This window comes from Haemorhous mexicanus, chromosome 1, assembly GCF_027477595.1.
Source record: "Haemorhous mexicanus isolate bHaeMex1 chromosome 1, bHaeMex1.pri, whole genome shotgun sequence".
Lineage (NCBI taxonomy): Eukaryota > Metazoa > Chordata > Aves > Passeriformes > Fringillidae > Haemorhous > Haemorhous mexicanus.
In genome coordinates, this window is record NC_082341.1 from 4,865,884 (window position 1) to 4,892,769 (window position 26,886).

A 26,886-nucleotide genomic window follows, 5' to 3' on the forward strand; every position below is an offset into this window, starting at 1 on the left:
ATAGTATTAAAGCTGAGCTTACTACACACAAAATGGCTGTTTTGCTGCATTTTATCCCTTCCTACTCTAAGTACGCTTTTGAGCAGAGCTGCCCAGTGATCCTTGAGTGGGATCTCTGCTTTAGCTCCAGCCCTTCAGCCCCTGCATTTGTACTGCTGGAGCAGGCTGTGGATGTATGATAGAATTGGCTTGGTTTCAGTTATGCCAGGAAGCATTTTAACCACAAAGCCCCTGTGATTTGCCACTATCACTTTAAACAGTTGTATGGGTTGAGCTTTCAGGATGTTGGTACCCTCTTTGGGGGAGAGCAGGAACCAAGCTTTGATGTAGCCAGTGTGAGATTATCCTAGAAAACTGCTGAAAATGAAATGGGGGTTTGGGGGTGGGAGGGAAAGTCTGCCTGGCTGCTGTTCCTTCTGATGGCTAATAATGTAAAAACACTGAAAATCATGGGCTGTGATGCAATTAATTATTCAGAGCTGTGCTACACTGTGAGAGAAATGGATTAATCTGCCTGTATTATACATCCACTGGCTGACAGAGGTGTTTAATTGCACAAATCAGGTTTGTGATTATTTATTTTCCATCTTTATGCTTTGGTGCACATGACAGATTTCAGCTATTTTTTAAGCTGTGTTTCCCAGCCCAGGGAGCAGATTGTGGTAGTGAATGAGAGAGGAAATTCTTAGAAAATAATAATAAAATGTTAAGTGTCACCAAATGCCTGAAAATTTCTGTAGTATGGGGCTGCTTAAATGACAAAAATCTGATCTAGGTCTAGGATCTTAAGTAAACTTGGTCCAGACTTTGTGTCATTGCCTCCTGTACCCAGTAGCATACACAAATATATATTAAATATGCAATGTTTGTATACATTTCTCATATTACTCTCTTGATCTCCCAGGGAACTGCTTCAAAATATTTTGAGCAGTCCAGCTGAGAAAATATAAAGCCAGCTTCTCTAGATACTTTCTCAGAGTGGTGGATTTGGGGCAGGTCTGGCTGATGGGATGGATTACCAGTCCTTGCTTGCTCCTTTCCACCTTGGTTTCCTCTGGTGCCAGTTGATCTTGTGTAGAACATTTTAATTGTCAGAGAGAGAACTACAGAGAACCACAGAAAACTCCGAAGTTGCTGATTTATTTCCTTTGTGAAAAATGACTTGACACAAGTGAAAGTTTTCAAGGAAGGGAGCTGGAGCTGTCAGACTAAGCAAAATATATTGTTTTAGGCTGTATTTATTTTCACAGAGTGTTTTTTAGTCAGAGTATGCTACATGGAGATGAATAGCTTATTCCTCTTCAAATATCCTTTCCTGTTTAGAAGGATTCTTCTTTAATCTGCTTGTTAAGTTTCCTGGAAAGTTGGTGCCTCTCTGGGGAAGCAGAAAGAGGAACCAATTGCTTTGGATTCCTCAAAGGCACCTACTCCCTGAAAAGCAGTGCTAAGTGGATAAATCAACATGAGCCTGTTCCTTTGGAGCTGTGATTGCCAGCACAGGCCTTGCCAAGGGGAAGCAGTGGCTTTACTCTGAACTCAGTCACAAGCAGAGCTTTGTACAGGAGCAGGAGGAAAATGTGCTGCATTTGTGGGGTGTCCTGGGCACGAGTGAATTCTTCTCAGAGCTCTTTCTTGTACTTCAGTCCCAGGGAAATCTTGTGCTTAGAGGGAAGGAAGGATCGGGGGTGAGGGGCCTTGCTCTCCTCCTCCTGTGTGTCCTGTGGAGGGGTGCTGTAGTTGAGAGCAGAAGTTCGGGGTATGAGAGATTGAGTGTCTGGGGTGGGTACAATTTGTCAGGTTGGGGGACTTGGCTGAAGCACAAAGGCTCAGCTGGGTGCAGTGCAGGGTGCCAGGCTTGGCTCAGGGAATGGCTTTTGTCTATGGACAGCCAAGAAACTGAGTCTTTCTGTCCAAAGTGGTGATTTGTGCTTGCATAATGAAATCAGTCAATGTTTTCTGTGGTGTTGTTCCCTCCATAACCTGGAAAATCTCAACTCTGAACCCATAACCAAAACTAAGACTAAGCACAGTCAAGACTCAAAACACTTTAATATCTGAATATATTTCATATTGTTCTGGACTGGTAGTAGCTACTGACTTTCTAATCTCAAAGTGATCTCTCTCTTCTTCCAGTGTGACAAAGGATACAGCTGTCCTTTGTGCCTTCAACCTAATTGAGCTAAGCCATCTGCTTTCCTGCTGGGAAGAAACTTTAGGAATTAGAGGCCTTTTTTCCCCAGAGGCCAATATTTCCCTTTCTCATCCAAATGATAGTCTTCAACAGATTAAGCATCTGTTGCATAGTGTTTTATTGAAAGGAGAAGTCAGCATGAACTTCCTAGGTCACAAACCAGAGTGAATTTTTGGGAATATTCTGTTGTAGCTGCGTGCAGGTATTTTGATTGCCACCACTTTGATATCCTTGCCATGGGTTTTTTTGGTTAACTTTTTCTTCCTCTAGACAGGCAGGAAGAACACCCTAAAATACTTTTTGGCTCTAGTATGATGCAGCCTGAGTGTTTAGAGTATTTCTGGATTTTCTACATTTACCTTCTAGGTATCCTTTTTCTTTGCAGCCTTGCTTTGTCTTGAGGAAGATAACTTCTGTGCCCGAGGAGTAATTATCATCGTGTCCAACTGCTAATGTTTTATTTTTCTCTACAGAAAGAAATTCAAGCCATGAGTCAGTGCCATCACCCCAACATTGTATCTTACTACACATCGTTTGTGGTGAAAGATGAGCTTTGGCTGGTGATGAAGTTGCTTAGTGGAGGTGAGTGGTCCAATTTCTTTACCCTAAAGGCAGCATAAAAACCTGTCCTCCCTCCTTCCTCTCTCCCTTCCTTACCTGTTAAGGTTCCCACCCATGAATTAAGAATTGCAGAGTTGTTTAGGTTGGAAAAGATCTCTAGGATCAGAAAGTCCAAGGATTACCCCATCACTGCCAAGTTCATGACTAAAACCTGTTCCCAAGTGTCACATCCACATGACTTTTAAACACCTGTGGGGATGGTGACTCCATGACCTCCCAGACAGCCTGTTCCAATGCTGAACAACCCTTTCCATGAAGAAATGTTTCCTAATATCCAATCCAAACTTTCCCTGGTGCAAGTCAAGGCAGCTTCCTTTTGTCCTACTGCTTGTTCCCTGGGAGCAGAGCTTGACCTACACCTGGCTGCCCCCTCCTGTCTGGGAGTTGTGCAAAGCCTGAAAGTCCCCCCAGAGCCTCCTTTTCTCCAGGCTGAGCCACTTTCCCAGCTCCCTCAGCCACTCCTGGTGCTCCAGACCCTTCCCCAGCTCTGTTCCTTTCTCTGGACTTGCTCCAGCACCTCAAAGTCTTTCTTGTCATGAGGGGTCCAAAAGTGACTCCAGAATTTGAGGTGTGGTCTCACCAGTGCTGAGTAAAGGGGACAATCCTTGCCCTGGCCCTGCTGCCACACTATTGCTGACCCAGGCCAGGTGCCATTGGCCTTCTTGCCCATCTGGCCACACTCTGGCTCATGTTCAGCCACTGTCAACCAGCAACCCTCAGGCCCCTTCCTACCAGGCATCTTTCCAACCATTCTGTATGAATAATATTTGATGGCAACCCATTCAGCTCAGAAATAGCTTCTCATGTTATGTCCATCAGTAGTAATGTTAGTAAGCCTAACTGGCTTTTGAAAATCACTGCCTGCTTAACACAGAGCCAGGGAAACTTCCCTTTTCTGGATTTATTCTCTCAGATGCTGGAGAAACAACTTTTTGAGAGAGTGAGTTTGAAAATTTTGTATCAGTAATGTTTTATTTGAAGTCATAATATTTTCCAGGATCCCTGTTTAATTTATAGTTGAAGCAAGAACTGGACTCAAGTTCTGGATGTTAACACAAAGTGCTGTTGCTGAATCCTGGGCCTGTCTTTAGGAAGACTTCATTTTCCTGGCACTGCAGCAAACAGGAATTGAAAACTGAAAAAAAAAAAAATCCCTATTTTCTTGCTTTTTGAAAAAAACTCAACCTGGCTTCTCTGTTCTTGGCTTAACTTTATGGACTGTAAAATACCAGGAGATGATATGGAAAAATCTGGCTAAACCTGTTTGCATTTTGCACAAGAGCTCAGCAATGACCATAAAACATGTCTCTTTGAAGGTGTTCTTTAGAGAATTTTAGCAGTTCTCTTGGAAGAAATTAAATTCCATGCCAGCCTTAAGTCTGTCTTAAAAGGTTTTTAATGTCTCATGTGCTCACGTGTCATTAAGCAATAGCCTCTGTTTTCTTAGAGGGACACGTAGCAGGTCATTAAAGATGTGATGACTGTTTGTGTGTGGAAAAGAATCCCCTGCCAGCTTAGAGCAAGCAGTGTTGCTGTGTGTATAGAAAGTGTATCTATGGGAAAGTTTCCACAACATGAAGTAATGGCATTTCAGGGGTGCTGGAGAGGCAGCAGCAATGGATTTGGCCTTTTCCAGGAGTACACAACCTCTTGAAGAAAATGCACAGCTGCCTCCATCACTTCACAGCAGTTTTCTGTCACAATGAGGCTCATCCTTGAACCTCCAAATATTGTCTCTGTTTGTTCTCAATTTTGTGTGGAGGTGGAGTTTATTTGGTTTTTTTGTGTAAAGCTGGGGAAAAGTCAGACCATCCTTATCAAGACAACACAGATGTAATGACTACACTGGAAAATTTCTGGAAAAAATAATTATTGTTTCAGAACCAGCCTCTTGCTGGTGTGAATGATGACCTGCTTCTCATTTAATACTCCCTTTGAATGGGCTTTTATGTTCTTCAGCCTGATAATTGACCCTTGTGCAGCTCTGGCATTTAGTGGGGGACTTGCAGTAAAGGAGTGCTAGGAAATTTCCCTGCTTCTTATTCTGTTGCATATGTTGAAGAGTAGGGTCATTCAGTAGAAGACAGACCAGTAAGAGTGTAATTCTTCCCTCTCCCCAACATTTCTGTGAGTCAGTGTTAAATTTTCTCACTTAAAAGGAATCATTTGAAGGCTGGAGGAATTGCTAAAGTAAATAGAAAGACTTTGAGAATGACCTTTCACTTTCTAAGCAGGAGGGTACCTTGTGAGGTATTTTTCAGCTGTTTTCTTCTATGTACTTTTTACTTCATACTTTTTTATATCTGTGCTTCAGGAATCTCATATTAGATCTCATAGGCAGACTCTACAGCACAGTCTTGAGGATGGGGGAAGAAACTTGTGATTGGAGCTTTCTGACTGAATAGCTTTTTCATTCACTTTTAATGAGCCTATTTTCAGTTGGTCTTAGGCTGAGTGATTTATGTAACAAGAGACACTTCTAAAACTGCCTCTCATTCCTTCCAGCTTAGTTCTTATCAGTAATAAAGTGGCTCGTTTTGCAGTCATCTGTCATCCAGTGGGAAAAATAATGATCTGGGTTTCTCAACAGGAAAAACCTTTGAGCTGGTTTTTAAAATAGGAAACAAAAGCAAAGAAAAAGCCCCCCAAAATTAAACCAAAAACAAACAAGCAAAAAAACTGCACCAAAACAGACCCAAAACAGAGTACAGCCTAACACTTTCATTTTGTTTAGCTGTTTAAAAAGATTTGTACATCCCAATAAGTACATAAGAAATACATTCTGATGTCCAGTCTGTATTTTGATCATGGCTTTTGTTCATGATAATTTATTCTCAGTAAAGTTCAGAATTTTATTGCCTCTTTTCTATCAGTGTATGCTGGTGTGTGATTTCAGGCTGAAACTAGTTTTAATTTCAGCCTCCAAACACTGACCTTATTAATTTGACAAACAGCCCACAAGACAGCCAATCTGTAATGCAAGCCTTTTTTGTTGCTGCTGTAAGTGCAATTTAATTTATTTTCTGGCTGCAGTCTTTTGTTAAAATCCCAACCTGGACATACATGCAAGTGTTTTAGAAGTGTCTCTAAGGGAAAATACTCTAAATCCACAAATGGCAGTTGTCTAACAGTACCTTGCTCCTCTGACATCCAGAGGGTGCACTCAAAGGTCCTTAATTACCTGACTGACATTGTCACTGAAACAGAACTATTTGTCTCCCCAAGTACTCTGTTGATGGAAGATTTCTATATTTGAAAGTTGTCAGCAGCCAGGAGGTAGCCCTGGGGAGCTGATGTGCATCAGAGCCCAGCCAGGCTGATGGGAGCCACTGCTCAGAGCCCTCTGAGCTGGCAGCACCCAGCCCAAAGCAGGTGTGGAGTTGCTGATGGCAGAAACGTGGCTGTGATGAGATGCAGCTGGTAGAGACAAGGGGTGCTGGTGTGTGCAGTTACTGACAGCCTCTTTCAGGTCTGGTGATGTGTGTCTGTGTCAGGTTTGTGAAGTGCCTGCTGTTCTGTTCCCTTCATTAGAAATTACAGACCCTTTTCTCTAGTGTTGGAAGTTCTGTAGGGTTCTAAGCTTAGCAGCATGAACTCGACACCCCAGCCTTTGAGTCCAGTGTTACTCCAAACTAAAATCCAATGGCTATTTCTAGACAGCTGCTGACCTGCTCTTTGCCTCCCTGGCATTTTCCTGTCATGGATTTTACTCGTGCCTTTTTAAAGCCTGCTGAAGCCCAGTCCTGCTCTCAAACTCCTCCTGTGGCTTTTTAGTAGGAAGAGGAGCAGCTGTGCTTTTGTTCTTGTGCATTTACTGATTGTGACCAGCTTGCTCTTCTAAATTCTCCCTGCTTTTAACAAGAGCTCTCATTTCACAGGTGACCCATGGCTGTAGATAACTCTATAAAACAGTTGCTCCTATGAAACAGCTGGCCCTGGTGACTTGGTATATCACACAACAATTCTTCCTGTCCTAGCCTGCAGCAGATAAAACCTTAAAATATTTTTAAACTGTGCAAATCCTTTAAATACTGAAACATTTCCAGATAGGACTCTTGGATATTCTGCCCTCTTGAAGGCTCCTGATGAAATCTGCTAAGGAGATTGCTGTATTGAAATAGTTAAACCTTTTAATTTCTGAAAGTTTTTAAGATTAGTTAATCAACTTCTTACTTCAGCCTTTGATCTGAGGTTCTGAATGCCAGACCAAAAGAGGTAGGCAAATCTTAGTTCTCTACCAAGGAGTTAGGACATCTTGTTCTGCTTCTGCTGTGTTAATCTCTGATCTGGCTCCTCCTAATTCCAATGGAGAGTTATGATCAAAGCATAAACCACAGGTCCTTAGAAATCTTTGTGTTTATGTTGAATTATTTTCTTAGGAGAGAGATATGCTATTTTTAATTCATCTGGAGGGGTTTTGATTTTATTTGTAGAAACAACTTCATTTCAAACAATTAAGGATGGGATAAGTCAGAAGCAGGGGATGGCAGGGATTGTACATGATTATAGATTGCAATGTGTGTAGGTACATTGCCACTTCTAACTGTAATAAGAAAAGCATGAAAAATTAGTCTTCAGATTTTCTCCTATAAATGTCTTGATCACAACAGCAATAGGCTGTTTTGTTCCCTTTATTGTATTATCTTGTTTTCTGCCTTAATATATCCATATTTCTTCTGCATCCATGCACATGCCCTGGGGGGAAGGAGGCAAGAAGTGGATGCTTCCTTAGCTTTCCTCTGAGGAGGTTTAACCAGGGTTAATGTCTTTTCCTTTGTTTTGTATAACTTGTTTCCTTTACTTTGCTACTCTCTAGCTGTATCTGTATTCCTCAGTCCCAGGAGTACTGAATCCAAACAGTTCTTCCTTCTTATGCATTTTCTTCATCTGTTTGCCAGAGACTGACAAGGTGCAGATTTAATTCTTGGCTCTAATGACAACCAGGCTCACTGAAACCACTGGCTAATGCTGAGATGTCTTGAAAGAAGCAGCAGTGAATCTGCTAACTCTCCCTTCTCAAAGGTTCAGCCCGTTCAGCATCAGTGTTTGTCAGGTTTGGGGCAGATTTTGGGTCTCACAAAGTTGTGTGGTGATTCCCCAGCACTGTTTCCAAGCCTATTTCTGTCAGGCCTCTAAATGGCCAATTAATGCAGTTAGTGTAACCTGCTTTGTTGTTGTTGTTGTTGTTGTGTTTTCCAGGTTGGAAGTTGGAGAATTAAATTTTCCCATTCTGCTTTCCAGACAAAGTTAAATGAGGAGTTTACTTTGCATTTAACTTAAAGTGTATCTTGATTCTGTCACTTAGGTTATAATATAACATGCAAGATATGGTTCCCATAGCAACCAGCTCTGCTGTACATTTTTTTGTTCCTCTGGGGGCATGTAAAATTCCAGCTGGAATATTCCTGCATTTATCTATAATCTTGTTCCAAACAAGCTTTCCTTTCTGCTCAGGTTTTCATGCCCTTCTGTGCTTCAGCTCCAGTGTGCTGAAGAACTAAGCAGTGTCACTGATGACTGTGGATGTTTCTTCCTCTGCTGAGGAGAAACGTCAGAAACAGGCTTCCTAAATGCCATTCCACAGGCTTGCTGGTGTAGGTGAGGTCAAGGAATCATGCTCTGGATTTGGAACAGGAAGCCTCAGTGTTTGTGGTGGTTTGCTGTTGAAAGTGAATCACTGGAACAATTAGGACTTCTTGCCCCGAGGGTGTGATTACACAGAAGTTTTCTTCAGCAGCAAAGCTGGTTTAAGGAGTTCCGGGCTCTCTGGTCTCCACCCTGCCTGGAAAACTGGATTTCCAGTTACTGTAGTGATCCCATTTTATAGTATGGCTTTGGAAGTGATGCAGGGGCACAACAGTGAGGTGATGAACCCTGGAACTTTAATCTCATTTTGTCACCATAGGTAGCCTGGTATCTTTGTTAATTCACACAATTAATGGTATTGAAAGAGTCAGTTTTACTGGATATGCATGGGGTGCAAGTCAGGACTGCTTTTGCTGGGATCCAGGACTGTCCATTGCAAGTGGTCTGCCTGGTGTCAATATCCAAAACCTGAATACCCTTCTTTTACAAGTAGTTACAGGTTGGGCTCTCTCAGCTGAGGGTAAGTCTGTGTACAGGTTCCTTCTGACTTGTGCTGTTCTTAGAAGCTACTGCATTAGCAGCTTTTGGAGCAAACTGGGGAACTTGTGAGTTGGAGCAGAAAACCACTTCCCTCTCAACTGCTGTACAGTTTGCACTGGGAACTTGCTCTTTACTAAGGAGGTGCATTTCCATGGCCATTGGTGTCAGAGTACAGAGACACTTGGATGATGAATGACAAGTCATGCTAAATGCTTTATCAGATTGCACAGTATCTCTGTAGGCTTCCTGTTGATCTGCTGCACAGTGTATATTTGATGGGCAGGAATTTGTTTTAGCTGCATTTTTTCCATATCTATCACCAAATGTTGTCTCCTTTCCTTTGTTTTCTATTGGGCTTTGAGATCAGTTGCTCATCACCAGCTTTCTTTAAACATCCTTGTTAATGACAGCATTATTTATATTTATGGTTAGACTCCAGTTCTGACCCTTTTCTCTGTGTCTTGTTTTGTCTTTTCTTGGTATGTGGCCCTTCTGGGCTTGGAAGAGCTTTCCAGTCAGCCTCAGCCAAACTCCATTTCTTTTTTTATATCTTTCTCTGACTTAGGATTCAACTTCCGGTACTTTGGGTCTGTTCTTGCTACTTGAGAATTTTTAATGAGAAAAATAATGAGGGAATTGTTGAAATCAAACCTCATGCCATGTATAATACACACCAGAGTGCTTCATAGCATTATCTAAAATAGAGGTTTTATTTTAGGGAGGAGTCAAAGATATTTTTTTCTTTTCTGGAGACACTGTAGTAGATTTGTTTTCTCCTTGAAAATCTTGTAACTGTTAATACAGAGCAAGATACCTCATTTCCAGTGTGAACCTCATCCTCTGGCCATTAGGTTCTGTCTTAAAGTGAGACTGAGGAGTTTGCACGTGGAGCACAAATCCATAGTGAAACTGCATTTAAGCAGAGATCCAGCTGTGTTTGGATGTGCTCTCTCTTCCCCAGTTACTCCTGAACTGGTTTGAGGCTGGCTCACAAGCTGGCAGTCTCAGCAGTCATGCTGGTGTTTCCCAGCAGTGTGGTCAGTTTGTTAAGCACATCCTCTGGTGTGGTTTAGGCCCTGGTTCCAGTTGAGCTGGATTAGTTTCCAGTTAATTTTAGCAGTTATTGTATTGCTGGATTGGGAGCAGGCCACTGTGCAAAACAGTCATTTCCCCCTTTCCTCATCTCTTGGTCCAGTATAATGGAGTTGGTGTGGGAATTTGTATCCTAAACAGTGGAGGTCTTACCCCCTAGTGTGTCACACACTAACTGAGACCTCTGGCATCAACTTTGCATGGAATTGATCAGCCTCATGCTCCAGTCCAATCCTGGCCTTCTAGCAGGAGGTGTTTTCCTTGACTGTGAAATTCCCATGACATCTCCTTTCAAAGGAGCTCCTACCTTGGCTGTGGGTTTCTCTTTGGGGATTTGGTTATTCTCTTGCTCCATGCCAGGCTTCCTGAGCCAGAATGCTGGAACACTGCATGGAGCAGTGCTGGGAAATGCAGCTTGCCTTTGTTCCATGTATTCCCTGGTGCTGTGCTTAATGAAGTTGCAGTTGAGTTGTGAGTCAGAACCAACTCCCAAACTTAGTGATTTGTGAGTTGGAAAAATCAGTTTCATGGTGCTGTGGTGCCAGTGGGCAAACCCTGAGCAGACAAAGGGGGATGGTCCTAAGAACACTTTTTCCAGCAGAAGGGTGGTTCTTGGATTGCTTCTCAGCTGTTTCCTGAGAAGTAACTCAAGCATTTTGCTGATCCCTTTTTGCTGTTCTTCTTTCTGCAGAGGATTGGCAAATTCCCCCACTTCTATGAACGTCTCAATGTGAAAGTGGTTTTAAAATAAATGTGCTTAAAAAGTGTCAGGCAGGACTGGGAACAGATATAGCCTGGGTGTGAATCAGCCTTTTCACAACCAGGGCTGGCTCTGTGCATGCCCTCTTGTCTGTCTACCCTCCACCCCCCTTTCAGGGTTAAATACAACCTCTAACTTGGCTAAATAGAGGATTTTTTGACCAAATGAATTTGAGCACCATATGATCTGCCTCCTCATGTTCCCTGAGCCCTTTGCAGGAGAAGGGAAATGTTTGTGAACCAAGTCTGCTAACGGAGTCGTGGGTGGAAAGAGGACAAAACGAGTACGTGAAGAACCACATATTTTCACTGGACTTCTAAAACAAGTGACAGTTTGTTCTCTAGATTAAGGCACATTTCAGAGGAAAAACCTGAATAGTGGATGTGGAGAGGCTTCTTTGATGGGATATTTTTCATGTCACAGAAATTCTTGTCCAGAATAAGAAGCCTCAAAATTTGTAAGCATATACTCTTTAAATGTGAAAACATGATAGGCTGAAGGCCAGGTGAGTCCTTATGACACACAACAGAAGATGCTTTTCTCAGGACATAAAGGTGAGATTTCAGTGAAGGGGTCCATCTCCAATATCTGAAATCTTAGCTCTCCTCAGTAAAGATATTCTTGCTCGGATGCAGGAAGTCCAAAATATGTCAAAACAAGCTGAATTATGTCTGGGTGGAACCTTTGGGTAAGACCCATGTCAAAATGCACCAAACATGAGTGTGTTTCTCTGCTTGGGTGGGATAAAGGAAGGCTGAACACTGAGTATTCTTGCATAAAATGTTGGGGCAATATTATGTAACTTCATTTCTGTTGGTTTTTTTTTTTTTTTTTCCTCTGGGTTTTTTTTCTATTTTTGCTAGAGTCTTCTGTGTTAAGATTGTATCATCTGCAAATATCTTGAACTAAACAAAGATTTTTTGGTAAGAGGAAGCTGAAGGTGCTGTTCAGGGCAACAAATTTATCTCACAATTTATTTCCACTGGGTTTCCTGGATGTATTGGTGTCCAGGTGAAGCTGGTGCCAGTGGGCCAGAGAAGATGGAAAGTGAGAAATAGTAGCTCTGCAGCTAGCTTTTAGATGAGCTCAGCATATACTGCTTTGCACCAACCAAGGGACATGTGCACCCATGTAATTGTTTCTTGTGCAGTTTGAATTGTGCAAAATGAGCTTTTCCACATGGTATTTGTATTCAAACCCTGCAGCTTCTGCTTTTGTAGGAGTGTCCAAAAGGAAAATACTCTTCTAAGTGAAAACTGATCTGCACGATTGCTTTGGCCTAGAAATTCAATTGGGATAGTTAATAAAATGTTAAAGAGGAAGGGGTTTTTGTCTACCTGAACCTGTAGGGTGAGAAGAAAATCAAACTAAAAACCTCTTTTGTATTTTTCACTTGCTTCAGGAATTTACAAGGTGAAACTTCTAATTCTCGCATGGGCCAAATTCATGAGAGTTTGTTCTTAAATCCAAAAATAATTTTCTCTTACTTACTTTTGATTGTAAGAAGAATTAACTTCTCTAAACTTTTCTAAAACTGAGCCCAGCTTTTCTAAACTAGCTGAGTTAGTACTGGGGTGTTCTTGCCCTGTAAGTTTCCTGTTCAAAGACAAACAAAGCTGCAATTTGTGTTCTCCAGTTGTGCCTGCTTTTCTCATTCTTTAGGAACTTCCCAGTACTGCTGACATTGCTTTGTAAAAACCCTACTAGTCCCTATCCAGCCATTAAACCATAGAAACACAAGTTTGAAGGGGCTAAATGGCACAGGCTTTGGAAAAGAGGCTTAGCCATCCCATGCTGGAGCAATAAAAAGTTCTGAGAAGTATCTTCAGTCCAGATGCAAATACAAAGAGGGCAGTAGGCAGTGTCTATGAAAAGCAGGGCCTTGCACAAGAGGCCTGGTGCGAGTCACTGGTTCCGTTTATTCCTGGGTGCAGTTTGAAGAAGTGGTTTGCTCTCTAAAGCCTGGTTTGTCATGGAAGATGATGTAATTCACACCATGCATGGGAGAGAGACTAAACATGCTTCTAGGGAAGGATCTAAGCTATTCCAGTTTTGTACACAGTAAAGAAGGGACTTATTGTCAGAACTCAGCCTCATTTCTTCTCATTTGATGATTTCCACTTTTTTTTTTTGCTGTTAGGGTTGTACCAGCCCTTAACAGATGAGATTTTTCCTGATATTTTTCTGCACAGAATTTGTAGGAGCTGAAAACGAGTGCCTAATTTTATCAAGCTTGTTGCCTTCAGCTTGAGTCCTGGCAGCCCCCTGCTTTTTCCATTTCCCCCTTCAGCTTCTCGAGTACTCAGCACTAAGCCAGCTGTAGCATCAGTATCTACTTAAAAACCTTCCAAGTGTCATGTGTGTGTTTTACATTTTGTCTTGTTCAAATAACTTCTCAGTTAGTTGCTTGTGTTCACAAGGGTTTTACAGCTCCCCTTGAGGCTCTGCCCTCAGGGGTGCATTGTTGCCTCTGCTTTCCTGCAGCAAAAGCTTCATCTTCTGACTCTGATCCTGACCACCATCAGTGAATTTCTTGTATATTAAACGATGATAAATTACACTTAAGTGTGAATCAGTTCTTCTAGTTTAAACTAAGATGTTTAACTCTTCTCTAGGCTCTGTTTTGGATATTATCAAGCACATTGTGGCCAAAGGAGAACACAAGACTGGTGTCCTGGATGAAGCCTGTATAGCCACAATCCTTAAGGAGGTGCTGGAGGGACTGGACTACCTGCATAAAAATGGGCAAATCCACAGGTATTTTATGTTGTTCTCACTTTGTCATAAAATGTAATTGAAACAGAGTAGCTGAGCACAGAGTCTCATCCCATAACTTGCTGAGGTCATAAAGAGAGGAAAGTAAAGGTGGGAGCTTTATTAAAATGCAGAATTCAAATGTTTATATTCTATATACTGTGTCTATGTTCAATGACTAGGCCAAATTTGGATAAATTTTGGGGTGTTGAAAGTTCTAATGTAGGGAATCTTTTTCTAAATGTCAACATTCAGCTGCAAAGTGTAGTTGATGGAAAGCTGGAAAACTTCCACTGGTTTTGTTTCTTGCAGAGCTACAAATTACCAAGAGCACTGTGTAGGCAGAGCTGAGCAATTTAATAAAAAGTCCTTCCAGCTCTGATTTTTTTTTTTTTTTTTTTGTTTTGAGGTTAACTGCAAGATGAACATAATGAAATTTGAATTTGAGTAATTTTATTAAAAAAAAAAAGGAAATAAAAATAATGGAAAAACTTCTTCTGTAGGCAAAACCCAGTTAACTAATGGCCTGTGATTTGACAGATCACTGAAATTCATGGGTTTCTATGCTGGTGTTTGTCTGGATGTGTTTTGAAATCACATTTTCCTCTCTCCTGGTGTCAAGGTGTGGTGTAGTTCAGTAGAAGATGCTAAGCTGGTCTGTTCTCTGTTAAAAAGACTGAGATTTGCAATCCTAAATATGTGCTGAAAATAGAATATACTGCTTGTGGGTAATATACACAATCCCAGCCACAGACTGCTACTGGAACAGCCTCTTCTCTCTTGGGAATTTTGTGAGCTTGGCTCTCCTCTGGTACAATGCCATTATAAGCATTGCTGCTGCTGTGCTGGAGTAAGTTTCTGTCCTCTTATAGCTGCACAAGAAGAGGTAGTTTTTTTGCCAAAATGTTATTTAAATTAGAAAATACAAGAAATATTCATAGTTTCAATCAAACTGACTGTCTTTTGTAGGTTATTTTGGATTAAAAGGAAAGAAACAGTTGGAAATTATTCAGGTGGAATTCTTCTCCCTGAAAGAAGTCTCAAATTTCAGTTTCCAGTCTCAACTAAAATTCTGACTTAACAAGAATCATTATCTTTATTGGAGACAGTTTTGATTTCATAGCTGGTTGCTTGTTGCTTAACTTTGTTTTTTGAGATAAGACTTGAGGTAGCTCTGGGTATTTAGAGTAAAGTAATAAACCAACTTACTTGCCAATTACATGGCAGTAAGTTTTCACTTTGCCATAAGTAGTTGACAGAGCTGTGTTCATCTGTGACCTGCAGTAGGTTTGCTTGGCTGATTTAGTTATCTTCTGGTCTAGTGAAATTGAAATATATATGTTAAAGCAGCAGAAACCTGTTAAATCTCAGTTTCTTGGAAGATACTGCATAATGTTTCCTGTATTGTAGAGAGGTGGTTCTCCATTTGGCTGGCTGGAATGGAAAAGCATAACTAGTAAATGTGGTAAAGATTAGAGATAATAAATTTATGTGTGTGGTGTGGGTTTTTTTTTACTGCACTCAGCAAAAATACTGTGTTCACAAAATTCAAACTGCTGGTCTAAAGGAAATATGATTCATATTGAATCATTTGGAAGTGGACTGGATCAAACCTGCTGTGACCATTCTCATCCTGCTCATCGAAGCATTTTGTACAAACTTCAGCAAAGAAATCAGAGCTGTGTCATTGCTGCAGCTTAAGGTTGTGGTTATGCATCAGCCCCTTTGCATGTGTTTCATCCCTATATTTTGGGGCTGCTCCAAAAATTGTGTAATATTTTATCATAGAAAATGATTTGGATTATCTCATTTTACTGGGCACAGTGGTCTGGGAAATTTGGAGAAGTGGGATACAGAGGGAAAATTGTGTGGTTTCCTACCTGTGATACAAAGCTGTTTGGGCTGTTGGCAGAAGGCAAGCTGACAAGCCTTTGAGGGATGAAACGTGTTTCCTTAATGGAGTTCATCATGCTGTGTTCCATTTTATCCAGATGTGTGTGTGCTGCTGAGGCAAACACAGTTTAAAGTTGTAGTGCAGCTGGGACCTTTCCTCAACTGTAGGAATATCTGTATGGTTTTCCCATTTTGCTTAATGCTAGGGGTCATAATACTGGTCATGCCTGATGGGAAAGGCAGGTGGAAATCTTGCAGCCATGCCTGAGATGCTCTCAGAGGAAGTGTTTAAAATAACTGAACTTTGGTCCCCTGGGTCAGCTTAAAGTATCTGGCTCTAAAGGAAAGCACATCAAGTGATGGCTGAACTGCAAATATTCTATCTGTAGTGTGGGGCAGCTGTACTTGGGGTGAACTTTAGGCCAGAGCAGGATCAGCTGTGAAGGGTCAAAACTGAAGGGCTTTAGTTAAGACCTGGAACAGCCAGCCCAAAGCAAGCAGCCATCCAGCAGAAAAAATGTTCAGCTGGTTACACTAAATCTCCAAACTCTGCTTATATTACGCCTTGGAGAAAACAACTTGATAAAATTAGAGACACAGTATGAGAGAATGACTGCAATTAGCACATCTGAATTTGGACAGGCAGGCCAGTGGCACAGCCCAAACGATGAATATTGGGTCCCAAATGCAATTTTGTGGGCATTGTAGACCAGAAGTGGGGCTGTAAATCACCAGTGAGATCAGAGAACATATTTCTGTCAGTGGAGCTGCTCAATACTTCTGAATTATGCATAATCTTAAATGGGTAAATGAAGTTAACACGTGAAAAACTGGCTTAATGAAATTTTGCTGCTGATGATTCTTGCTCTACCTGTGCCTGCCTTGAACTTAATGCCATTTCCAATTAAGGTTTGAGGGGCTGTCTTGGTGTGGAAGTGCAAATCCCTGCTTTGGACTGGAGAGGAGTTTGTCAGTATTCTCTAGAGGAGATTAGAAAGCCAAATATCTACTGAAGGCTTAAATTATAATTTTTTCTTGTTTACTTTCCTAATTAACCGCCAGAGCGAGTCTGAAACTTGAATAGACTCCATTGTTCAGGAATAAATGCTGAAGTCTCCCACATTGCCCAAAGTGATGTTTTTTTGCTTTCATCTTGCAAGGGCTGATGGGAAGTGTCTGAGGCCTTATGGCAAAGACAAAGGAGAAGACAAAATCAGTTTTATTTTCATGAACACTCTAGACCACAGTAACAATTGATTACAAATGGTCCCCATCTTCCTCCAAAATCACCAGTGCCAGCCTTATCTGGGAGTTGGCAGCTCCCTGCCTTCACTGCCCTGTCCCTGTCCCCCTCTCCCGTGCCAGCCACTACTGTCCCTGTTGTGGTTTCCTGCGTAGCACGGTGATCCCAAGGAGGATTTGAAATCCCAGTGATCCGGCTCATGTTCAGTGAGTTAAGTGCCTGGGCAGCAGCCAGAGCACTGGGGACAGAGGGCCACACTCGGAAGCCCTGGGTGAAGCTGTCCTGCAGGAATCTGCTCGGGCACATTTCTTTATGGCAGTCAGACAAGACTGACAGTGCTGTCAGGGGTCGTGGCCAGGCTAATCTGGGCTGGGTGACACTCAGGGTATGTTGTACCTCTTCCCCATTTAGACTCCGATTCCTCTGTGTATTTGGGGATTAGCAGGAGTTTGATGAATGACTTAGAAATAAAACTAAAGCAAAACCAACCCAAGAGGTTTTATTGCTTGAAAAGATTTATTGGAGGGAACTTCAAGGCTTTCTTTTTCAGGTGGTGCTGCATATGGCAGGCTGACAAATGAATCATGCTGATTAACTGTTACAAGGTCTCTCTGTCTTTCTCCCTATTTTTATCTCCGAGCTTATCTTGTGTTCATGATTAGCTGTTGTGTAACTGAATATTTTAGTTAGTCCAGGTGAAATAATACACTGCTTAAATATAACCAGATTCTCCTATTGCAGCGCAATAAATGTGATACTGTCCTGTTTTTTTGTAAAAACAAAAAAAAAAAGCCTGGGAAGTGGTTTAGAGTTGCATGCACTTGAACTATTGGCATGGCATAATCCAGCTATTAGTTTGTTTGCTGCTCTACTTCTCACAGAGTGAGAGGAACATCAACATGTTTTATATGCTGAATTAGATCAGCCTGTGTTGCCACACAAAATGTTTGGGGTGTTTTTGGTGTCTTTTCAAAATCAGAATGTGAGCAGCAGGGTGCTGGGACAGCTGTTTGAATGTGTGTTTGAAGAGACCCTGGAAACAATATTCTTGCTGTGCTTTTATGCCAGATAGGTTCTTTTTTGGGGGGGGTTTGGAATCTTAGCATGGTTTTGAAAGGGAATCAAAATTTAATTCTTTGCCTCTTTACCCAACTAAGAGTAAATAACTTCTGAAAAATGGGCATCTATCTGCACATACACATCACCAATACTTGCATGTGGGATTTTTGCAGGAGCTCACCTCCAGTTGCAAGTTTTTGATTTAAGATGAAGGAGCTGATGGGTGTATTTTGGCAGAACTTGGCTGTCCTACAAGATTCAAGTTTAATTTTCATGTAGCTGATTAATGCATTGATAGCTGTGCTGGCAGGTATTGTGGTTAAACTGGATTCCAGTATGCCTCTGAAATAGTGTACTTTCATGTTTCTGTAGGAATACTGTGGGAGAACTTCAAGCCCTCCTCTGCAGTGCTGTGATCTTGCTTTGGGGAGTGTGTTTTAGAAGTGAACTTTGGTAGGGGAGTATTGAGGAATGGATAACAGGATGCAGAGCCTTTCCACCTCTACTTGCCAGTTTATTTTTCAGTCAGGACATCAGTAATTTGAAAACTGGTTATTGCTTAGCTGTGGGAAGTGCAATTTTTTATTCAGAGAGGTGTACTTTGGTCTCTTCTCTCTTATAGTGTGGAATGGGTAGAAATAACCTTTCGAGCTGGTAGTTAATAGAAATTCTGGAGCTTTAATTTGTAAATAACTCAGAAGCCAGAGGAACAGAAATGTTATCTTGTGTGTCTTGCTAGGAAGGAGGAGAAGAGGCTGCTCTAGATTGAACTGGGTAATTAGTTCCCCAAATAAACACCTTGCTGTGCAGTGTCAAGGGCCCAAGAACCACTGAACCCTGTCTCTGTACAGTCAGACTGGGGTGTATTGTGGTGGTTTGGCAAACCATCATGCTTTCCTGGTGGCTGTTTCTTCCACTGCATCATCCAGAAATTCATTGTTTAAAAAAAAGAAACTTCCCTGTGGTTGCGGAGAGATTATACAAACCAGATGTAATCCCAAATCTGCAGACAGCCAGAAACAATAACTCCTGTGGAGACACTTCTCCTCAAAGTGAATAAAGACAGTCTTTGCTCTGAAGTCTAAAAACCTGGGATTTCGACCTCTGATGGTAAAATATCACTGCTGCAGAAATCACAGGGGTGCTGGGGGCCCTGCAGCAGCTCCAGATGATGCCCCAACTCTTGGGAATTCCTGCAGTACAGGGGTGCAGGTGGGCTCCAGGGTGATGCCTGAAGGTGTGGCTGCTGCAGTCAGGTGTTTGTCCCCCTGTCATTTCCCTCCCACCCAGGAGCTGCCTCTGAACTTTCTCACTGGGTGTCCTGAAGTTACTTTGAGTAACTTTGGGTTAGTCCAAAGGAAAACCCAACTGTTTGGTAGAACAACTCTGGCCTTTTATAAAAGGGAGAGGAGTTTTTAGGTTTTTCTCTTTGCTTTGCTACATGGAGATGAGAAGCAGGAAAAATATGATTAAGAGTGGGGAAATAGAGGTTGGGTGATCTCCTAAAGGTTCTGCAGCAGTGACAGGTTTTGGTCAGTGATCCATGACTGAGTTGTACACTCAAATAATGGTGGTTTCTAGCAATTCTCAAATTGTCAGGAGTATTTGATTTTGATGTTTTTCCAGGGGGGATAATCATTCACTGTCTGCAGCATTAAATGTATCAAGTGAAAATGTAACAGACTCTTAGCTTTTACTCTGAAGAAACCCAATGCCATTCACAGGTGCACAACACTGTTTGTGACATCTTTCTCATGACACTGCCTTTGTCTGGTATAGATTGCTGAGACTAGTTCACCCAATATAGGCTCTTGCAGCATCTCTCCAGCAGCAAAGTAATTGTTTAAATTGTCTTGTTCATCTGTTCTGCTGTGATGATACATGACGTGAATAGAACTCACTTCAAAAAGACAACTTTGGAAATTGTTCCCTGGTTTGATGCACCAGAATTTCTGGCCTTCATAGATCCTAAAAGCTGCATATGTAGAGGTGCTTTAAACATTTATTCGGACCACTGCAGTCTTTTCATTCATGTCTTATGCTAAAGCAGAAGAAAAGGGCCACTAAAGGCTAAATTTGTGTGGTAACATATTAAATACACTAGAAAATTTTGCAAGGCTGCATCACAATTGGTTTTTTTATATTTACTAGATTGAATTACATCTTGCCTTGTTGAGTTCTAATAAAACTTTGATATTAAAAAGTGAATACTTTCAAAAACAAAAGTCAGGCAAAATCCGCACACATTTAGGACGACAAACAAAGAACTGCCACAGAGAAATCTATCCCTTCATGGCAGCCTGGAAAGCATCACCAAGTGAGATTGGGAGTGCAGTGAGGACTTGTTTCCATTGTACAAATACCTGATTTTATAACTGCTTTCTCCATTTTATGGGGACAACTGGATGAAATAGAGGACTTTCTTCCTATGCTGGTCATGCTTAAAACTGTCACCTTACAGATTTTGGAGAAGGAAGTCTTTTTGGCAGGTTTCTTGTGAGCCCTGGCTGTCTTGCCTTCCTCCTATTGTGTCATGTTGCAGACATGGCTGAGCAGGAGCTGCGGGTGGCTTTGTAGATGGGGACAGCTCTTGGCTGCATGGGGAATGCCTTGGACCTTGTGTGTATAGAGATAGACTCACTGCTTCTCCAGAACAGGATGCTGATTGCCTTTGGGAAATGGAGATCTTTTTCAGCTCCCCTATCTTAATTTTTTTGTGGCCTAATTTGATCCAGATTTGTTGTCTATTTGCCAGAATGCCTTTCATCTTTCCATCATGGCAGGGAGCTGTGTGAATCACTGACATTCCTGTTCCTTCTGCTACCTGATGCAGCTTGTACTCAAACTGGGGTGTTGTACACATGGTAAATTTTTGGAAATTCGTATTTCTGAACACGTTAGGAACATATTCTGATATACAGGAGATACTGCAGCATGGTGGTGTCACTGGTGTTGTCACGTGAAGCAAACCCATTTCCTTCCATATGGAAGAATTTGACATGAAATACTGAAATATGACCCTGTTATAACTTGACAATTTCCCTCTGTTACTAATGACTAAGGCAGGGTGTCCCAAAAATATCTGGGCCTCCAGGGTTAGGAAGAGAACTTGTGACTCCACAGCTCACACTGTTGCTTTTCATGCAGCAGGTGTTAAAAGGTCTTTGTGCCTTGTCCCCACTGCAGTCCTTAGGAAGTAGGATCAGGAAATGGACAGGCTGAATAAATGCATTTGTGGAAACAATCCTGTTACATTTTTAGCTGCTGTTCAATGTATGAAAGCTTGATTTTAAAGCCTGTTGGGCAGAGTCCTTTCCTTATACAAGAGAAAAAAACTGAAGTTCTGACAGAGTAGAGGAAACTTTAAAAGTGGTGTATGAAGTTGGAGATGGAGCTTCTCTCTTGCAGTAACTGCTGAAGGTTGTTAGAAGCGTGGGTTGTTTGGCAAATCCTCCTTGCCATGAGCTGCTGTCACAGCAGTGATATGCTTTGGGGCAAATGTGTGAAGCAAAGGCCTCATTTGCAGAAGGAAGAAGTGGTGCTGTGAGTTTTGGTATGGTTAGATCATCTCCATGTTGGGAGGCAGGCCTAGGTCGAGTGCTTGTAGCACTGTTTTCTGGCTGAAGGAGCTGATATGTCTGAAACTGTTTTTTAAGGGTTTGGACTTAGCTGGAGCAACTTGCCTCACATTGATGTGCACTTGAGGTTACTTGAGCCCTGCTGCTGGGCTGGAGGCTTAGCCATGGATGGGAGGTGAAGTCCAGGGCAGGCAGGATCTGTCCTTGAACCACACCTCCCTTTAATCCTCTGTTAGGCTTGAACCATGTGGGAAGAGAAGGAATTAATGAGAGCACCAAACCATCAGAGACAAAGCTGGCGCAGGAATGAGAAGTGTGAGCTGGACATAATTTGCTGAGATAAAGGAAAATTGCAGGCTCTGCGATAACGGCGGCTGGGTGACAGACAGGGACACAGTGAGGGATGTGACACACTGCTGCCTGTCTCATTTCTTAATAGAGGCTTGCACCGAGTTAGCCCAAGGTCTGCAACTCTCTCTGTACTGCCTCAGCATCTTCCCAGACCCTGGAGCTATTCAGACAACCAAGATGACAGTGAATTTCAGGCAGATCTCCTGCAGCTTGCTCTAGTGAGTCGTCCCTTGTCTGAGCTGCCAGAGCGACTTGACCTAAAAGAAATCAAATTTGAGTCGTGGTTTCTTGGGCCTTAAACCCTCTACTTAAAGCAGCAGTCCACTTCTGCAGCACTGGGGGTCAAAAAATTGAGAGGGGCTGTACCTAGTAAGTGCTTTGTGGAGCCTCTGATAGATATTTTATGTTTTTACAATGAAGTGCAGTGGGGGATTAATTTCTCATGCAGCCCTTACTGTGGTTTCTGTTTGCCTGTGCCAGGCGACAGGATGGAGTTATCTCTCCCAAGAGGTCTTCAGTGCACTCAGAGTGATCTGCCTGGATCTTCTGGGTAGGGTAGGGAGAAAACAAGTACTTGCTGTACTCTTAAAGCTCTCTGTGATGGAAGCTGACAGTCCATTCCAGTGGGCTTTGTCTTCACGTGGCTCTGTTTGCAAAGCCACAGTCTGTCAGTCACTTCTGCCTTTCAGAGCTTTGCTTCAGACTGCTTAAAAAGAAAAAGGGTTTTAAAGTTCCTGGTAACATTGGATTATTCATCTAAGTTTCTCCAGCCGTTAAAATGATAATTCAAAAGCCTTTAATTATTCCCACCTATGTAGCCCCCATGAAGGTGTAGCTTCAAAAATGCTTCCACTGTTTTGAGTTTTGGAGTTAATTATGAGTTGCCTTGTGCTGCTGGCTCAGCTCCTGTGTGGAGGCCATGGTCTTTTACCACAGCCCAGCAGCTGACAGAGCAGCTCAGAGAAGAGGGAAGCAGCAGTTGCTGTGCTTGCCTGATCCTGGGCAATAAAGCATGTCACTGGGCTGGTCCCCTGCTGGAATTTATGGCAGCCTGGCTGCTGCTGCTGGGCCCGGCTGCCAGTGGCCACGAGGACCTGCTGAGAGGGCTGTGGATGAGCAGGGATGAAGCAAGCTGTGGACTTGGCCCTCTCTTCCCTCCTCTTATGCTGGGCTCAGCAGGGAGTATGGAAGCTGCTCTGCCAGCTCTCTGCCATTGGAAAACCTTCAAGCTCTGGGAGATGTTTCAGAGTGTGGCTCTGCAGTTCAGTACAGCACTGTAACAGGCAGTAATTGCAACTCACCCAAGAGTTTGGGACTTTAGGTTCAACGCTGTGGCATGGAAATGTTAGTGCACACAGCTTTTCTGAGCAGGAACAGAGACATGCTCATGTATAGCACTTCCAATACAATTGCCTTGAATGCCTTCTTCTATGCTGTACTGAACGTGCTGACATTTGAGGGGGTAAAAATACTGATCTGCCTGCACGCTGCAAGCCTAGTTTACATTTTGCAGCTCTAAATGGTAAAGCTCTTGCCTGTCACCAGCTTTTTATATCTTGGTTTATAAGGCAAAGGGAAGAGGTGACACAGGTAACAGCATATTATGGAAGGGAGAGGAATGTTTGATGGTGGAGGGGCAATAACACTTGGTGTAAAATGTCACAGATTGCCTCATGTTTAACTGTATGTAGAGATATTGTCCTGGAAGTATTTTACCAATTACTCAGAACAATGTCAACTCCAGCAATTGGTTGCATTCAGCATAAATATTTTGAGTTATTCATTACCATTAAAAGAAAATAGTAATTGTTGCATCTTGCACCTTCTCTTTTTATAAATGAAACTTGGCAGGACCAACCACTCCTTCCTCGTGCCAAATTATGCACTATAGAGTTCAGTCCATGAAAATTTATTGTTGCAGTTGATGTAAATTGCATCTAATGGGCAAATGACTCACGGCTGTGCTTACAGCCAGCTTTGTGTTCTAAAGGCACATGCCAGCAGGTTGGAAGCAGAGGCAGAGTAAACAGGGCTTATCTGTTTCCCCTCTCCTGTGACAGTTTTCTTCTCACTGCTGGGCTGCAGAGCTCCTGGGGTGACACTCTTTGCTCAGGTCCCTTCTATTGTGGTTGCAGTAGCTGTAACAACCACTGTGGGGTTAGGCCGAAGATTGAGGGCTACAGATGAATGTGGGTCTGATCATTTAGCAGGCTTTTAAGGACTCTATCATGGGAACAAGCCACCAGGATACAGTTCATGTCGTTTCCCTGTGCCCCACTGAAAAATTAATTGAGGGGAGTGTGGGAACACTTAAAAGTGGGGAGCATCATCTCATTGCCTTCCTGTGCTTCCAAATCTCCTGTAGCTGGAGCTTGGTTGTAATTTTGTTGTTGGGATGAGATTTGTTCATAAAGCACCTCATGCTTGGGGCCCAGCCCCATCCTGGAGGCATTGATGTGATGTAACTCTTGTCTGGTCAAACTGGGAAGCTAAACCAGTTTGGAATGCAGATGAAGAAGGGTTTCTGCCCTGCTGTGAAACCTTTCAAGGCTGATGTGGAGAATCCAGCTCTGCACTGGAGCGAGTCCAAGCCTCTCTTCCCACTCTGGTTGTGAAGTACAAGGTAAATAAAAACACAGTCCTTATTTTGTGGAAAGGCTCTTGAAGGCTTTAGAAGAGAGGAAGATGACAGCTGTGGAGCAGGAGTGTCCAGAAGTATTGTAGCATTTGTTAAGCTATTGACAAGAAAGTTTACTCTAACTTTCTGTAACTTCATTTAAAATGTGATATAATTATTGTTTATGCTAAAGCTGCTTCCTGTTTCCACTCTAGCAATTATGCCAGAGGCACACAATTAATTCCCAGTGTATCAGCCCAGGATATGGTCATTACCACATTAATGGGAAGTGCCCTTCAAATTGTTACACTTGGCAATAACTATATCCTGGAGTAACAAACTTCTCGCCATTCAGCTCAGAAGTTTATAAGCATCTCCTGATGAAAATTAACAGGAAAGCACTGATCATCTTTCCCCTGCCCTATTGCTTCAAATGCACCTTATTTTAAATATGATTTTAGAGGAGAACCTGCTTCAAAGATGCTGCTACTGCACCAGTGTGTGCTAAAAGGAAGGGGTGAGTGCTCACCCAGTGTTAAGGCTGCTCTGTGTTCACCAGATGCTGTTGCAGTGCTGTTACACTGGGGTAGGGAAAGCTAGAAATTGCTTCTGTGGAACAGTGACTCCTCAATGGAAACAGTGACTCCCCAGACATCTTGCTGCCCCATCATTTTTGCTGCTCTGGGGTGGAGTGTGCCAGGCTGGGGTGAGTGGTGGCCTTTGCAGAGCGCTGGTCACTGTGAGGAAGTGCCACATGAAGTGGTGATGTAATTCTGTAGTTTGACTTGGATATTAGGCAGTGGCTGTTTTGGCCTTCTGGATTTCATATTGTGGCCATGACTTGTTTTAATTTCTTGAACCAGCTTTAAGCATCATGTTTACTGACTTTTGTTTCCAATGAGAAAATATGTAAATTTTAATTAATGTGAGCTGAAGTTAAAAAGAAAGCAAGCCTCTTGATTTGAGGGGGTTAAGGGCCTGGAGTCCTTGGGCTCATTTTTTCTATGGGATTCAGTCTGAATGCTTGTTTTACTACTTCTTGCTCTCTAATCCTGTCCAGCTTATCTGCTGTGGTGGGATGCTTTGGTGATAGGGAATGTCTGCTGGTTTCTGGCTGCTGATGCCACGCCAGTGAAACCTGCCTTCCTTGTGGAGGAATTGCCTCCACAATTCCTTAGGATTGTGAAGTGTGTGATAGTTGAGACATCATCCTTAGTTTTCCTTAAAATCTTCCCTGGCACTTCCTTAATGCTGAGTGTGGTCTGTTCTGGGGGCTTGGTGAGCCACGTGTGCAGCTCTGCCAGAGGGGAAGTTTGGAAAGGCTGCACAGTACTGCATGGCCCAGCTTGCTGGGGAAATGCTCCAGCATCCTGGGCTGCCTTGGAGTACAGATGGAAGAGGAAATTACTCTTACTCCAGTAAGAGAATTAATAACTTCAACAGGCAACCTCATGCATCCTATTCCTTTCCCCATGACCTGGAACTGGCAGGGCCTTGTGCATCCTGGCTGTCATAGGAGAATCAGCTGTGAGTAAACATTTCCAGTAGGATTGGAGAGTTTCCTGAACACCCTGTGTTCCCTCTGAATTAGTGCTGGTGTGCAGGGGGATTCCTGGAGGTGGCTGTGCCTGTGCCAGGCACATTTCACACCCTGTGAGCCAGCTCCTCACCTAGGACAGAGCAGGCTTTGGTGCTGTGCTCTTGTGGCTCTGTGTGCTCCTGGGGCTGGATCCCAAAGGCATCTTCTACCTAAATATTGGCAGGGAGCTCTTCCATTCCTCCTTTTTATGGACCATGAGCAGTTTGTGGGAGTGCAGGGCTCAGTCAGGTTTGTATCTCTTGTGGCAATTACCTCAACAGCACCAATTATATTGGATTTGGCCAATGGATGCTAAGGGGGGTAGTGTAGCCACCTGCTTAATTCTGCATTTAATCCCTTCAGGTCCTTCATGTATTTAAGAGCATCCACTGATGCTGTGTTGTCTGCAATGGCTACCAGGTGTTGGTTGCAGGAAGAAAAATGCAGAAAATCATGCTTCTGGAAGGGAAAGTCAGCTTCTTTAGGCTATCAGATCTATATGAAACTCTAAAGTTGTGACACATCTTCATTATTAAAGCAAATAAGAGTGTTTCCTGTACTTGTTCTCACACCTGTACTTCAAACTGGAGTTAGGCTCCAGGATAGGCATTGCTAGCAAGAGGTGTACATTTGGCATGACTTGAAATACCAGTTTGAAGGCTAAAGGTGCTGTCAGCCGCAGTTTGCTGTTCATCTTTAGTGGGACTGTCTTATAGACAGGTTTTTTTTTTTCTGCTGTGTGCTGGGGAAAAGCCTTGCTATGCCACTGTCCTAGACTGGATATTGGGAAGAGTCTGAAAAATGCTGGTGCTGGAGAGGATGTGTTTAAAATTATCCTGACCTGTGACTGGCAGTGGCCCAGCCTCCTCTTCAGAATAGCAAAGCCAGGAAGGAGGAGATTTCCAGGGCCTGACTGGGGCTCTTTGGCCAGGCCATCGCACCAGTTCTGTTCTCATGATGCACTAGGGAGAAGAGAAAAAAATAGCTTTGGACTTCTTTCTGTATGTGAAAGGATTTGGAAT

General features: G+C 42.7%; 1 protein-coding gene across 3 annotated transcripts in view; it reads left to right on the forward strand.

Annotated features, from left to right (window-relative positions):
- OXSR1 (oxidative stress responsive kinase 1) overlaps positions 1–26,886 on the forward strand; it is an 86,890-nt gene that overhangs the window by 26,265 nt on the left and 33,739 nt on the right. For all 3 annotated transcript variants that reach the window (XM_059838923.1, XM_059838931.1, XM_059838937.1), the window contains 2 exons: positions 2,665–2,773; positions 13,406–13,547. In XM_059838923.1, coding sequence (XP_059694906.1) covers positions 2,665–2,773; positions 13,406–13,547 — 251 coding nt within the window. The remainder of the gene's footprint in view (positions 1–2,664; positions 2,774–13,405; positions 13,548–26,886) is intronic.